Here is a 16,572-nt window from a genome sequence, read left to right as displayed (position 1 = left end):
CGCTTAGGGGTTGCAGCCAAAGGAAGTGACTTAAACTCTATCAACTCAAACTGTTTCTATAGAATAGTTTAGAAGTCACCATAGAAAAAGCTGCCGATGGAGTTTTAACCAATGGTCATTACATGTATGAACGACAACAAAACGAGGCACGTGTAGCTTTAACAAAGTTACACGAAAGCATGTTAACAAAGTTAGGACAGAATTTGCTACTTCAGTACCAGTCTGCTGGGGGTACAGATTTGATATATGAATAAAGTGTCAAAAATATTCATTGAACATCATATTGCACCACAAATAGCATACTCCAAAAATTTGGAGGTGTGTGTGCCCCCAGTAACCATAGCATATCATTAACTCCAAAGATTATAACAGTATTTTAATCCAGAAAATTACATAGAAATATTTGTGCAGGGCCTCTTATAGGTTTCTGCTAGTTATATAAATTAATTGCCTGCCTTATTAAAAATGTAAAAAGCACAAATGCAACTGTCAGCAATAGTGCAGAACTAAAGTAGATATTTTATTCATATAAAATGTATAGTTCAAAGGGAGGTAAAGGTACCCCTGACCGTTAGGTTCAGTCACGGACGACTCTGGGGTTGCGCGCTCATCTCGCCGGCTTTTGTCCACAGACAGCTTCCGGGTCATGTAGCAGCATGACAGCCGCTTCTGGAGAACCAGAGCAGCGCATGGAAACGCTGTTTACCTCCCCGCCGGAGTGGTACCTATTTATCTACTTGTACTTGACGTGCTTTTGAACTGCTAGGTGGGCAGGAGCTGGGAGATACCTGTTTGCTAAACCTTTATGTGCCATATTGAATAAATTTGTCTATTTCAACAGGACCTTTAGTGAACTGCAAGTCTTAACATTGTCTACTTAAAAATATACTTGGATGAAGGTATTGTGGGGATGTTCATCAAATTTGCAGATGACACCAAACTGGGATGAATTACAAATTGACAAATTACAAGTGGACAAATGTACACTTAGGCAGGAAGAACCTGCTGCACAAATATAAGGTGGAGATACCTGGCTTGCCAGTAGTACAGAGAGGAGATTTGATAGCCATCTTCAAATATCTCAAGGTCTGTCTCACGGAAGATGGAGCAAGTTTGTTTTGTGCTGCTCTAGAGGATAGGACCCAAACCAATGAATTCAAGTTACAAGAAAGGAGATTCCAACTAAACATCAGGAAGAACTTTCTGGCAGTAAGAGCTGTTCGACAGTGGAACGGACTCCCTCAGAAGGTGGATGACTCTCCCTCCTTGCAGGTTTTTAAGCAGAGGTTGAGTAGCCACCTGTTATGGATGCTTTAGTTGAGATTCCTGCATTGCATGGGGTTGGGCTACAACATGATCCTCAGGGTCCCTTCCAACTCTACAATTCTATGTTTCTACAATGCTATGATTCGTTTAGATTTCTCCTCTCCCCTAAATGTTGGAATACTTGTAAGTAATGCTACTGGTGCTAATGGAGTTTCTTTTGAACTTGGAGGAACTTGCACAGCAAATAATTCATCACAGTAAAAGAGGAGTGAGAAGCCAGTGGCCCTCCAGAAATTGTAGGACTCCAACTCATGTCATCCCTGACCATTGGCCATGCTGGTAGGGGCTGATGGGAATCAAGAGTTTGGCAATATCCAGAGAACCACAGATTCCCAATTGCTGCATTAAAAGCAGAAAAGCATGTAAAAAAGATAATTCTGGCTAATTCCTTCAATATATTAGATCTCTCTCTCTCTCTCTCTCTCTCTCTCTCTCTCTCTCTCTCTCTCTCTCACACACACACACACACATGATTTTTAACATCCTGAAAAGTGAGTTTTAAAAGAAAGAAAAAGAAAAGGCAAAGAAAAATATATTATAAAAACTGTACTAGCCTTTAAAACTTATTTAAAATACATTGCAGAACATGAAATAATTTTGATTGATTTTTTGCTAGTGCCAAAAAATGGAATAATAATGCAATCCTTTAAGTTTTTCATTTGTGCATTTTTTGTTGAATTTGATATATTTGGCTAGTTTTCCTCAGGCAACAGCAAAGTATGTCATTTTCAGCTGGCCAGCCTATGGCACAGATCAGGCCCAGCATTGCTATGTTGCTCTGTGGGTGATGACAATGGTACTCCTTGGTGGAACACTGCCTCCTCCTTTTGGGCCTTGCACACTCTTTGTGTCTGGTGGAAATAAAGAGGAGAGGGGCTCCCCAACCCTCCAACATACATCTGTAAAGGCCCACCAGCAACCTCCATGATGCAGTGGCGTAGCGTGGATTGTCAGCACCCGGGGCAAGGCAAGTACCGTATTTTTTGCTCTATAAGACTCACTTCTTCCCTCCTAAAAAGTAAGGGGAAATGTGTGTGCGTCTTATGGAGCGAGTGCAGGCTGTGCAGCTATCACAGAAGCCAGAACAGCAAGAGGGATTGCTGCTTTCACTGCGCAGCGATCCCTCTTGCTGCTCTGGCTTCTGAGATTCAGAATATTTTTTTTCTTGTTTTCCTCCTCCAAAAACTAGGTGTGCCTTGTGGTCTGGTGCGTCTTATAGAGCGAAAAATACGGTGATTTGCGCCCCTAACCTGTGGATTTGCGCCCCCTAACCCGTGGATTTGCGCCCCCTAACCCGTGGATTTGTGCCCCCTAACCCGTGGATTTGCGCCCCTAACCCTAACCCCCAGATGTTGCACCCGGTGCGGCCGGCCCCCCCTGCACCCCCCACGCTACGCCACTGCAAAGCTGGAGCCAGCTTCAGCACAGATACCACAAGCAGCACAGACTGTAGGGGCCTGAGGCAGTCTGTACAGGAGTACTCCTGGGCTTAGCTATGGCACAGAGTGAGGCCTGCCCATTTCTCCTGCCTGTTCTGTTCAGGGCACTCCCCAATCAAGGAAATGCACACAGCCGATAGTTAACTCTTTGTCGTCAAACATAACACAGTCATTTCTATGGCTCTGAATACCTCCCACGCCAATTTAGTGTCTAGGTAGCTGTTTCCAGGTCCATGGTCTATGAAGAAGAAGAAGAAGAGGAGTTTGGATTTGATATCCCACTTTATCACTACCCGAAGGAGTCTCAAAGCGGCTAACATTCTCCTTTCCCTTCCTCCCCCACAACAAACACTCTGTGAGGTGAGTGGGGCTGAGAGACTTCAGAGAAGTGTGCCTAGCCCAAGGTCACCCAGCAGCTGCATGTGGAGGAGCGGAGACGCGAACCCGGTTCACCAGATTACGAGTCTACCGCTCTTAACCACTACACCATGCTGGCTCCAAGAAGAAGTTGCAGCAACAGGGGACCACTTCACCTCCACCAGTTTATGTACTTTCCCCCAAAACACTGCATGCAGCCATAGACTATGCCTATCCTCTGCTCATCCCTCTTCAGTCCCCTCCTGGGTCTGGGAGACAGTGGTGGGGAAGCACCTGGCTTCTCACTTGCCTGACCTGCCTCTTCCTCCTCTCCTTCCAACCCATCCTGTGCTCCACTTGAAGCTTCCCCTGCCTCCAACTCTTGCCTTCTGTCCAGTACAGTCCCCCACAAATCACTGGCCCTCTCTCCTGAGCCAGACTCCAGCCTCACTCCCCCCAAAGCACACTCATCAGCGTCCTGCCAGTCCCTGAGATGCGCACAATGGCTCAAACTCGAGGACCTGTACACAAATTAGGTATGATGGGTTGTTCACACTGTAGTCCACACACTGCAGCCTCATATATTGTACTTGCACTGTGTGATGCACAGTTGCCAAAAACAGGTTGGACACTACCAGTGTTGTTCAAGAGTCTGATTACCAATATAATTTTTTGGACAATATTTTATAAGCTCAGCCTGTGTTTCTTAACCAGCATCATTTGGTGATGATCTCAGGGTTGCTTTTGAAACATCAACACACAAATCCCTCCTTGATTTTTTTTGGAATGTATTACCAGAAATGGATGCTTGTGTTTTCAAAATGATGCCACAAACTTTTACTTTTCTGTAAATCCCTCTTCACAAAAAGAACTAAAAATCACAGGTAGGGGGAAAAATTGATCTGCAACCAGCATGTTCTTAAGTGATTGGCTATAAAGCGAAAGAAGGCATGAGCTACAACTGAGCTAAACCAGACATGTGAGCAGTTTTGTGCCAACACTGTTTATTTTACTTGTAGTGTTGTTACCTGTAGAAGGATGGCTAACCTTTCAGTTAAAGGGGCACATAAAATTATTTGGATCCATGTAGTCTAGCCCACCAGTCTGTACTTTGCAGGCGCTTGGACCTGTGAGACAGTAGCTGAAATTTAATTCTGCTTGGCTCTGCTGACAACTCTGGGCAAGCTCTTTCAGGGGCTCCTGAAAGGAAGGCAAAGCCTCCGCTTTGGGATCTGGGAACAACACCAGAATATGGTTGGATACGACTGTTGAAACCTTGGTGTATTCATTCGTATCCCCAGGGACAAAAGGCCTTTCCTTTTTGCCTACAGTTTCTTTCTGCTTTGGTAGTACAGCCAGAACTCCATCATTGTTGACTTTGTGAACTTCCACGTAATCTGCGGGTTTTGTAGACGAGAATGGTGGGAGTAGCCACAACCCCGCTTGGCCGTGCTGTGCATTTGAGAGTAGATCCGCTGCTTTCTCCAATTTGGCTGGTTTTCTTTCGCCAAGAGTCTCAATGAGTTCAGGATATTGTGAACAACACTTTCCTTCCTCACTCCCCTTCTTGGTTATATTCATGGCACTGACTGCCCTTTTACATACATCCACTGTGTCATGGTAGGAACATTTAGAAGTTTGACAGCTAGGGAGCTGACCTCCACACCATGTGGATGGCCTAGGTTCACCACTGTTAATCCAGGGGAGCTGACCTTCAGCGCCCCCCTTTGGTGACTCCTGCATGCTGTTCCTATGAGCGTTTTGCACCCCATAGGTATCTGGTGTTTTCAATTCCAAGAACGGGTTTTGGGCTTCCTTGCGCTTCTCTGTCAACAGAGAAGGGCTCTCGCAGCTTCCTCTTCCCGAGTCGCTGTCTGTTTCCTGGTGCGCCAGCTTCACATTTTTATTGGGGTGGCTCTTTTCGGTGCTTGGCATTAGCTGCTGGTCTTCGCTGTCATCTATCTCCAAAAATTCTACCAGCAGGTCCTCATAGCCCGGTGTTGGAGGGAATCCCTGGCAGCCAAGAGCACTCAGCAATTCTTCCGTTTTCCCTGCCTGATGTGAAGAAACACACAGGGGGAAATATAATATAATAGAAGAAGAAGAAGAGTTTGGATTTGATATCCCACTTTATCACTACCCTAAGGAATCTCAAAGCGGCTAACATTCTCCTTTCCCTTCCTCCCCCACAACAAACACTCTGTGAGGTGAGTGGGGCTGAGAGACTTCAAAGAAGTGTGACTAGCCCAAGGTCACCCAGCAGCTGCATGTGGAGGAGCGGGGAAGCGAACCCGGTTCACCAGATTATGAGTCTATCGCTCTTAACCACTATACCACATAACTATAATATTTGCATTATGTACCTGATTATGTCTGAAAACGCAAAGGAGAAAGATGTGGTACAGAGCAACAATGATGCTTGCTTTGATCTGAATTCAATTAAAACCCGTGTTGCAAGCAAATATCAGTAATATCCAAATTACTGATGGCCAAGTACAACAATGTGATGTCAATATAAACTCTTTATATAATCTATAAAGAACATTGAACAATATGGAATATATGAAATAGGCACTCTCTGCAAAACCAAATAAACAGAAATCTTCTAAATCTCTGAAATGACCTTGTTTTGAGCACCACCTGCGGTCGGCTTTTTAAGTTTCTTGCAACATGCAGTCAGTAGCAGTGGTTACATAACTTTATGACCACTGCTCCATAACACTTGTTCATACAATTCCATTCACCATATAGGTGGGGTATGTACTTTTGGTTTTATTTCATATTGAATTGATATTATAGTTCTTGCATATAGTTTCTAATAATTTGAGTTACCATGTATATGCAGGCCATTGTTTCAATAATTCAATTGCAGTTTTTGAAGCATTTCTTTATCCTTCTCCTGTGCTGAAGAAGAATTCCACGAAACAGTTGGTATATCCGGAATCACTGTTCACTACGTCTGTTTGCAGACCACTTCGGCAGCGTTGGATGTTATAAAACAAAGCTTTATGGCTTGTTTACTCCAGGTATCTGACTCATTGCTTCTTTCAGAGACTTGCATAGCTCACAAAGACTTTCAGAGACCTATAAGACTTGTGTTTATTTGGTTCTATGTTTTCAAGAGAATCCATCAAGAGTGTCATATTCTGTGACTTTCAGAGATTTAGAAGATTTCTGTTTAATTGGTTTTGCAGAGAGTGCATATTTCATATTGTTCAATGTTCTGTATAGATTATATAAGGAGTTTATATTGACATCGCATTGTTGTACTTGGTCATCGTGTTGCGTTTGGATATTATTGTTCTGAATTCAAGCAGATTAGCATCAGCAGAAGAGTTAACAGGTTAAAGCTGTTAAAGGTTTCTAATGAGGTGTTTTCTTTTACCCCCTCTAAGAAAATGCAAGACATTAAAAAATAAGAGTGCAAAACTTCTCTAAGTGCCCAAACACTTACTTCTAGTAGCTGGGCATCAAAGCCTTTTATCTTTGGTCCTGGGACTGGTGGTAGAAGGCAAGCCACCATGCTGAAAAACAAGAAAGAGGTAAGGGGTTGGAATAAAGAAATGAAGGAAATCATTTGGTTTCATACTTGGTTTCATTTTCTTCTGATAGGTTTTGAAGGAATGGGTTTCCCAAATCTAAAACCTGACTGTGCAGTCAGTCTGAAACGGGCCCCAAAATCCCATTTTCCTTCTCCAAGGGTGCAAAAAACTAAAAACTATTAACTTGAGCTCTTGAGTAAATGTATAGCAGGAACCCAGCTGTATAAACAAAGCTCTCTCTCTTTTATCAGTCTGTGACGCCTAATGAATGGCCTTGTCCATTCCAAAGTGGAGCAGGGATGGCACCCAACCAATCGGTAAAGTCTAATAAGGCTACAGTTTGAGCATACAGAAAACCCTGCCTGCTGGAAAAACAAATATCCATGGCTGTAAAGAGGGGACCCTCAGGATATTCCAATAAACTGATTTCACTTGAACGTACGATCTAAGGCAGCAGAACCAAGAGTGGTCTCTTGAGTGAAGATGAATTCTACACGCAGAAACTTGTTTTTTGTGTTTGTGGATTGTCAAAATAGAGCACCGGCAACAAGCTTCACAGTTCCACTATGCATAACCCCAGCTGGATGATGTATTAAATGCATGTTTCCATTTAACATGTCTGCTTTTTAAAAATTTAAATAGCAGTTGGTGGAGGAGATGGAAGAAGAATCACAGCTGCGACCACAATGTATGGAGAAGGCTTTCCAACCCTTTACCCCCATTCTGTGGCAACAAATTTGCTTGTTTTCTTTTTTCAATACACCACCTTACAATGTCAGAAGTAGCAACTTACTTAATTTTTTTCAAAGCCAGTGTCCAGATCATGATCAAACATACGACAAATGATAAAAAAGCCACGAAGATCCAAACAAGCATATCCTTTAGTCTGAACTCTAGGAGAGAAAATGAGAAGGGATTAAATTTTGCGCAGTTCATTTCAAAACATTATTAGCTCAGGGCAGGTGGCATCTCTACCATTTTACTCCCACAACAACCCTGGATGGTAGATCAGTCTGTAATGCCGTGATCAGCATAAAATCACCCAGTGAGCTCAGTGGTGAGATTTCAGAACAGGGCGTTTCAGCAGGCGTAGTTTACACAACAAGCTGTACCTGCATAAAGTCTCCTTTCTACACAAATAAAGGTGCACAAGCCTTGCCTTCTTTTGCATCCGGCCAACTTAATTTAGTTCAAGGGCAGTCAACATGGATACAGATGTTGCAAATGCCAATTCCCACCATCCCTAGTCAACATGGCCACTGGTCAGGCATGATGGGAGTTGTAGTCCAAAACTTCTGGAAGACACCAGCTTGGCTCCCCCTGCACTAGCAGTCTGGAACTCACACAGCTAATATGTTTACCAAGTTGTCAGCTGAACTTGCCCAGATTTCCCAAAGCAGACCACCAGGCAAAGCCACTTCCGAGCTGGAGAGGAGGTGGGGCTGCAGGCTTCATGCCCTCCCCCCACATGCGTGGGGGCTGGCTTGCAGCCCCCACGAGATCAGGGAATCCTCGGATGTGTCATCTCCCTTGCCAGCCAATCGGCTGGCCCGGGAGCCATGGCCCGCGCTATTTAGGGCCGGCGCGCCTGAGGATTTCCCTCTTTCTCTGCACCAGCGCCCCAGCTGCTCTGGTTTCCCACCCTCCCACCCTTTAGGTTTGGCTCTTTGACATTGCTATGGACTTTGGTTGGTCGCCGTCGAGAGGCCTGGTAGGAATTTTTTCCACTTGGCAAATTGGCACCAGCCATTTGGTTTATCGCCTACCTCGTAGCGAATCGTCAGAACTACCTCGGCACTGGCGGTTAGGCATTGGTAAGGGGTATTGTTATGCAGATGGGGGGGAGGAAGCGCCATCACCTTCCCCCATATCAAAGGGTAGTCCGGTAAAGGATTCCGGGGGGGCGTTGCCCTGTCCGAAGCCTATGGAGGTGTGGGCCTAAGGCACGCCCCCGAGCGGTGACCCCGGGGAGCTCCTAGTTGATGTACATCAGCAGGACTCCCCCTATTAGTGGTTAACCCTTGCCAGTCTTCTAGCAATCAGGCTGAAGCCGGTTAGTCGATAGGACCAATGCCTAAGCCAATACCGCTCAATTCCTGTAATCAATAAAGTTGTGGCCTAATTTTGCCCATTAACCTAAAATACTGGTGTCCTGTGTCTTTATTTCTATGGGGAAGGCGGGAACTTGCCACTCAAGCTGTACCTGCATAAAGTCTCTTTTCTACACAAATAAAGGTGCACAAGCCTTGCCTTCTTTTGCATCCGGCCAACTTCATTTAGTTCAAGGGCAGTCAACATGGATGCAGATGTTGCAAATGCCAATTCCCACCATCCCTAGTCAACATGGCCACTGGTCAGGCATGATGGGAGTTGTAGTCCAAAACTTCTGGAAGACACCACTTTGGCTCCCCCTGCACTAGCAGTCTGGAACTCACACAGCTAATATGTTTACCAAGTTGTCAGCTGAACTTGCCCAGATTTCCCAAAGCAGACCACCAGGCAATGTTTTGTAAGACGCACACGTCTAGCACCAGCTTCATCACATGTCAGCCTTATCCTTGTGTCATTGTGTTGCTGTTATCATTGAACTGTGTTTTCTTTTGTGATGGGGGATTTTATTTTTCTTCTAAATAGAAAAGCAGGATATGAATAATAAACTCCTCAACTAGGCTTTCTAGCATTTTCATATGACTGGGGTCACTCCCAGCAGTTGTCCTCACCTTTTCGGAGCTTTATAAAACTTTCAAGGCTCCAGTCGCTCCAAGTTCCATGATCTGATCTGCAGCGAACTTTTGCAATATACCTTTCTCCTGGATTTACACTGAACATCTTATATGTTGTTCTCTGACCAACAAATATTTTCTGGAAAGATAAGAAGAACACAGATACCCGTGACTCTGTTTTCTCAGATACTGTTTCTGAAACACAGAGCATTTGGCTACTCCCAAAGATGCTTCCAGGCAGCCACTATTTTCAGATGGGATTAACTGGTTACACAATTAAGGTTGATTTGGCATTCTTGCACAACATACCTTCAATTCCTCCCCCAGTTAGGCTGTGTGTGATAAGGAAAATGCAATGGGAAGTGTTGGAGAAAAATTGCTTGGGCACAACGTTATACACCTCTCTGTAAGCAAACCAGGGTAAGTGCTCATTAAACAGGTTGTCAGGAGATAGGGGTGGGAGCAACATCCAATTCAGTTCACATGTAAAGGCATATCTGCCAAGTCCATTCCACTTCACCGTGGGGAGGAGTTGCGATGGACCGCGTGGCCACCCACTCTCCTCCGGGGGCGGGGGACGAAGTCCCGCATTGCCTGGGAGATCCCGGCAGCGTCAGCGACCGGCCAGCCAATCCGCTGGCTGGTGGGGGGGTGGCCGGGACCATTTAAGCTGAGGCGCGAGCTGGAGGGCTTCCTCTTGGCTCGCTTGAATCGTTCCATGGCACAGAGGGTGCACATGTTGGGTGGCTGGGTGATTGCGCACCCACCGTAGTTTACAGCAAGGTGGCACTATTTCGTGATGATGGCGTACACCTTTCTGATTGGGGGAATGATATCTGGTTGGCTGATATTTCAGAGGGCTTGAGGCATTGGTTACAGGTGTAAGGGTATTTGGCAGCAAGCCTTTAGGCTCTTGTGTCGGTTAGGCATTGTTTGACCTTATGAGCAGGGAGGGGAGGTGTGGCCATCACCTGCCCCTCCAAGCTTAAGGGTATTCCGTTAAAGGAATCCAGGGGTGTGGATCTTGTCCGAAGCCTGGGGTGGGGCTAGGGCCATGACATGACCCCTATGGGAACACCCGGGGGAGCTTGAGTTGGTATGCATCGACGGGGCTCCCCCTTCTGGTGGTTTACCCTTATCGGACTCCCTGCGCAACGGGCAGGAGTCAGATATAGTTGGGTCCATTCAGTGCCTAAGCGAATACCACTCACATTCTGTAATCAATATAGCTGTGGCCAAATTTTGCCCAATAACATTAACCTAATATCTGTGTCCTTGTGTGTGTTATTCTTCAACAAGGGGGTGGGTTTCAGGGTCTCGACACGCAAATCCACACTTTGTGAAACCCAAAGAGAGCTGAAATTCAACCATCCTTTGAAGTTCACACTAATCCGAATGTTGTGATGCAGTCTTCCAGCCAGTGTTTACAAAAATGCATATATTAAGGGGAAGTGTGGGTAAAAATGATGATGATGATGATGATGATGATGATGATAATAATAATAATAATAATTTATTTGTACCCCGCCCATCTGGCTGGGTTTCCCCAGCCACTCTGGGCGGCTTCCATAGAAACAAAAAATACAGCAAAATATAACAGATTAAAAACTTAAGATGTCTTCTAAATGTCAGGTAGTTATTTATCACTTTGACATCTGATGGGAGGGCGTTCCACAGGGCGGGCGCCACTACCGAGAAGGCCCTCTGTCTGGTTCCCTGTAGCTTTTCTTCTCGCAGTGAGGGAACCGCCAGAAGGCCCTCGGCACTGGACCTCAGTGTCCGGGCAGAATGAACATGTTATTGAAAGCAGCATGCAAGAGGGACTTCCGGTGCTGCGCGATCGCGTTACAAGCGGGGGTTTTTCCGAGAGGGAAAACCCCGGACTATTTTGGAGGTTTGGGGGTGCCCCAGGGTGCGGAGGCCCCCCGAAAACGTCTCTGGAGGGAGTTCAGAGAACCTGGTTCCCGTAGCGACGGAAAGCGAGCGGTTTGGTCGTCAGGTAGCCCCGAATTTCGGAGCGAAGAGTACGGCGTTGCTGCTCAGCGGTCGAGGGAAGCCATTGCCGACCTCCATTTAGCGAAGCCCCGAGCTTGGTGTGAAAGCGCTGCATTCTCACGCAAAGAAACTCCGACCCAAGAACCTTTAAAATTGCGAAAGTATCAACAAGGAAGTCGGGAGGAGAATCAAGAAGTAAGCGGAGTTCAGCCTGAAACGAAATCTGCTCAGCACAGCGCGACTCCAGTGCTGGGAAAAGTGAAAGTGAGTTGCCTTGGCGGACACTTTGTTTCTCTTCCTATCTATCTCCCTTACCAAGCGAACTTTATCTAGTGACTAAATATCAAAAGGCTGGTGGGAGGAAGGAGGAGACCAGGGACATACAGTTGCTGTTGAGAGTCCTTGAGGAAACGGAGGAGGGAAAGATGAAAGGAGCTTTTCATCCGTGCTTTGAACTTGAAAGGTAAAGGGAAGGCGAACCGGAAAAGAAGGCTCCACTGCTGTTAACAGACTGCAGAGTGTGGTGGACTGAGGAAAAGGACGCCTATACTCACTCCCGTTGCGGGGGAGACACACATATTTACTTTGGTCTTTCTACAAACATATCCCCCCCCTTTTTCCCCTTTTTCCTTCCTTTTTCTACTCTTCAGGTCTGCTGGAAAGATAGAAAAGACGGATTGTTTGGAACGTTCTCGAAAACAGGAAATAGTGATATTTTGGAAACTGTGATACTTCGAAGAGACTTGGTGACCTCTAGTGGACAGACTAAAATTTAACGGATTTACAACTTATTGACTCCCTCCCACGTTTCCCCCCCTTCGATTTTTCTCTTAGTTCTACTTTACCTCACCTTTCTTTAGCAGATACTAGATTGATTGTTTGTTTATTGGATTGTGGAACCGCTCTGGGCAGAAAAGGGTAACGTTGGGGAGTGTTATGGGATTGGTAAATGTTTGAGCGGGAAATAATATATTTACACGAAGCTGCTAGTGAAAGGGAAATTGTGGAGGTGGGAGATAGAGTACGGTAAGGGGAGACGGAGAAAATACAGGAGCATAAGATGTCACACACGGCGAAGAAAGGTATGAATGGGGGGACCCCCGGAGAAAGGAGGGGATCTAAACAAGAACCTGATCCTAAGACAGACATTATGAAAATGCTAGTGGAAATTAAACAGAGTCAAAATAATCTAGAGCAGAAGTTAGAACAAGTGGATAGTAAAATTGGAAACATGGACAAAAAAATTGACGAAACAGTAAACGAAATCAAAGGCCAGATTAAAGAAATATTTAAAAGAACGCAAAATGTAGAGGAAGGGGTGAAGAAGACAAAATTGGAGCTAAAGGATATTAAACGGGATAAGGAAAGAATTAGAGCTGAAATGTCGGATTTGAATAGAGCGCAAGAGGAGATAAAAGATGTTATTGCAATGAATGAACTCCGACAGAGAGAGGCGAATCTTAGGCTGAGAGCCATCCCGGAGACACAAGGTGAGAATATAAAAGAAATATTGATAAGAGAACTGGCGGCTTGGATGGATGTGACACTAGAAGAAATGACTGGAAATGTACAGAATGCATTTAGAATGCGTGTCAAAACATCAAAACCCAAAAAATTTACAGGCGACTGTCTGATAACATTTAGAGATAAATAATTTCGAAATAAGGTGTTGCAAAAGAACAGAGAAAAAAGACTAAACATAGGGGGAAATTACATAATTATCTTTAAAGATGTCCCAATTAGACTACTTAAACGAAGAGACTTTTATAAACCACTAGCACAGACTTTGAAAAGGAATAGAATTGAATTCAGATGGGAGTTCCCTGAGGGAATATCATTTGAATATAAAGGGAAAAGACATAGATTATTGAACTCAGAAGAGACCGGGAAATTCCTGAGGAAGTATAAGGAATTAAGAACAGAGGAGGGCGGAGTAAGAGAAGTAGAGGAAGGATCACCTAGAAATAAGAGGACAGAGGACGAACAAGAAACGAACGGAAGCGGATCAGAAGAAGAGGAAGAAGAAGAAGGGGAGGAAGAAAACACAGAAAACCAATAAAGGAAGGAGAGAGGGAAGAAGGAGGGGAAAGAAGGGAAAGAGAGAAAAGTCTAGTGAATGTCAGGCAATATGGGGTTAAAATTTTTGAGTTGGAATGTCAACGGAATAAATGAGAAAAAAAAGAGGAATAAAATTGAACAATTTTTGAAAAAGAAAAATTTGGACATTATCTGTCTCCAAGAGACGCATGTGGCTAATAAGCATAAAAAATTGCTAATTAACAAAAGGCTGGGAACAGAGTTTGAGTCCTCCGATAAAGAAAAGAAAAGAGGGGTTGTGTTGTATATTAAAAATAAGATTGAAGCCAAACAAATATTTAGAGATGAGGAGGGGAGGATGGTTGCTGTCCGGATCAGTTGGCAAGGAGAGAGTTTAATTGTGATTGGGATATATGCACCAAATAATAATAAGACTGAATTCTATAAACACCTCGAAATGAAAATTACAGAATATATGGATCAGAGAATCATTCTTATGGGAGATATGAATGGTGTAATCTCCGTAGAAATGGACAGATTGAGGGAAGGAGTAAGTAAAGAAGGGAAACTGCCAAAATCATTTTTCTCAATGGTTAAAAACTGTAATCTAATGGATATTTGGCGTCTCAGACACCCTTTGGATAAGCAATATACATTCCACTCCGAGCCACACAATTCGATGTCACGGATTGATCAGGTTTGGATATCAAATGAACTATGTCCCAGGGTAAAAAAAATTGATATAAAACCGAGAGTGATCTCTGACCACAGTCCGATAGAATGGGAATTGGAGAGCTACGATAGAAGAACTTTTAGATGGAGGTTAGAAGATTATCTTTTAAATGACCAAAGAATTGTAGAAAATGCACATAAAAAACTATCAGAATACTTTATTGATAACCGAGACAAAGGTACAAATATTAATATTGTCTGGGATGCCAGCAAGGCTGTGATAAGAGGATATTTTATCCAACAGAATGCGATTAAAAACAGGAACAGAGAGAAAGGAAAAGAGGAAATTCTAAGGCAGATTATGGATAACGAGCAAAAATTGACTAGGAAACCCAACTCTCAGAAAATAAAAGAAAACATAAAAATTCTCCAAGCCCAATTTGCAGCGATATTAAACAGAGAGATAGAGTGGAACATCAAAAAGCTAAGACAAAAGAGCTTTGAATTTTCAAACAAATCTGGAAAGTGGTTGGCGTGGCAAATTAAGAAGAGAAAAGAACAAAGTACAATAAATAGAATTGTAATAGAGGGGGAAGAGGTTACTGATCCAAAAGGAATTAGGAAAGAGTTTCTAAACTATTACAGAAGCCTTTACAAAAAGAAAGATAGAAACAACCTAAGGAAGATAGAAAGATTTCTGAAAGAGAAAATGATACAGAAAATCCCAATCGATGAAAAGCAACGTTTAAATAAGCCAATCGAAATAGAAGAGATAGAGGAGGTAATTAAAGATCTAAAAAGAGGGAAGGCTCCGGGACCTGACGGATTCACAGCAAGTTACTACAAAGAGATGAAATCAGTGCTTCTGAATCCTTTGAAGGAGACTATGAATAATGTTTTAAGAAAAGGAGAAATCCCGGAGACCTGGAAGGAGGCGTTCATTACCCTCATCCCGAAACAGGATGCAGACCCAACCCAGGTTAAAAATTATAGGCCAATTTCGTTGTTGAATACGGACTATAAAATATTCGCAGGTATCCTAGCGAGAAGACTGAAGTCTATATTGGTGGAAATTATTCATAAAGATCAGGCCGGGTTTCTCCCAGGCAGGAACATGAGGGACAACATAAGAAATATAATTAACATGCTTGAATTCCTATCGGTGAGAATTGATAAGCAGGCGATAATGATGTTTGTAGACGCCGAAAAAGCGTTTGATAATGTGGCATGGGACTTTATGTTGAAGAACTTAGAACACCTGGAAGTAGGCAGGAACTTCTATAATGGGGTGAACGCAATATACAGAGAGCAAAGGGCTAAACTGATTATAAATAACATTGTAACAGAGGAAATAAAGATACAGAAGGGTACAAGACAGGGATGTCCACTCTCCCCGTTGTTGTTCATAATGGTCCTGGAAGTTCTTCTAAACTCAATCAGACAAAATGAGAAAATTAAAGGAGTGACAATTGGACAACATGCCTACAAGACCAAAGCTTTCGCAGATGATCTTGTCATAATGACGGAAGACCCAATAACTACAATAGAAGAAATTTTAAAGGAAATAGATCAATTTGGAGAAATAGCAGGCTTCAAACTAAACAAAAGGAAAACAAAGATGATGGTTAAGAATATAGATCAAAGAATAATAGAAATAATCCAAGAACAGTCACAGATACAGGTGGTTAAGAAAATAAAATATTTGGGGATTTGGCTCACGCCTAAAAATATAGATTTATATAAAAACAATTATGAGCCGGTGTGGAGAGAAATAAGAAAAGATCTGGAAATATGGGGAAGACTGAAATTGTCCTTCTGGGGAAGGATTAATACTATCAAGATGAACGTACTACCGAGGGTATTATTTCTATTTCAGAGCATTCCCATAATTAAGGGGAGTAGAGTGTTTAAAGAATGGCAGAGAGTACTATCAAGATTTATATGGCAGGGTAAAAAACCTCGTATAAAATACAAACTGTTGACAGATAAGAAAGAAAGGGGAGGCTTTGCCTTACCGGACCTGGGACTTTACTACGAGGCAGTATGCCTCTATTGGGTAAAAGATTGGGTTAAGCTAAAGAACAAGGAGTTACTTGATTTAGAAGGTTTTAATAACAGGTTCGGTTGGCATGCCTATCTGTGGTGTGGTAAGAGGAAAATACATAAGGGGTTTGAAGACCATATCTTCAGAGGCCCACTTATCGAAGTATGGGAAAAGTATAAGAACATACTGGAACCTAAGATACCACACTGGCTTTCACCCCTCGAAGTGATGAGCCTCAAGAAAATCAACATGAGTGGGGATTGGGCAACATATGAGCAACTGCTAATGAAAGAGAATGGGAAATGGAAATTAAAGCCGTATGAGCAGATTAAGGGGTATGTGTATGACTGGTTGCACCACCACCAAGTTAACGAAATGTTTAGAAAAGAGGCCAAAGATAGAGGATATGCAGATAAAGAATCAAGATTTCAGAGGGA

At 43.5% G+C, this 16,572-nt stretch overlaps 1 protein-coding gene across 6 annotated transcripts in view; it reads right to left on the bottom strand.

The window, feature by feature from the left end:
- Positions 1-4,109: 4,109 nt before the first annotated feature.
- The window catches only part of PRLR (prolactin receptor), a 117,094-nt gene continuing 104,631 nt past the window's right edge, over positions 4,110-16,572 (bottom strand). For all 6 annotated transcript variants that reach the window (XM_083465866.1, XM_083465868.1, XM_083465865.1 and 3 more), the window contains 4 exons: positions 9,385-9,526; positions 7,458-7,557; positions 6,577-6,646; positions 4,110-5,177 (listed from right to left, as the gene is read on the bottom strand). In XM_083465866.1, coding sequence (XP_083321992.1) covers positions 4,173-5,177; positions 6,577-6,646; positions 7,458-7,557; positions 9,385-9,526 — 1,317 coding nt within the window. In that variant the 3' untranslated portion in view covers positions 4,110-4,172. The remainder of the gene's footprint in view (positions 5,178-6,576; positions 6,647-7,457; positions 7,558-9,384; positions 9,527-16,572) is intronic.

This window comes from Podarcis liolepis (genome assembly GCF_965112155.1).
Source record: "Podarcis liolepis genome assembly, chromosome: 11".
Lineage (NCBI taxonomy): Eukaryota > Metazoa > Chordata > Lepidosauria > Squamata > Lacertidae > Podarcis > Podarcis liolepis.
The sequence above is the reverse complement of the archived record's forward strand: the minus strand, read 5'-3'. Positions and strand labels throughout refer to the sequence as shown.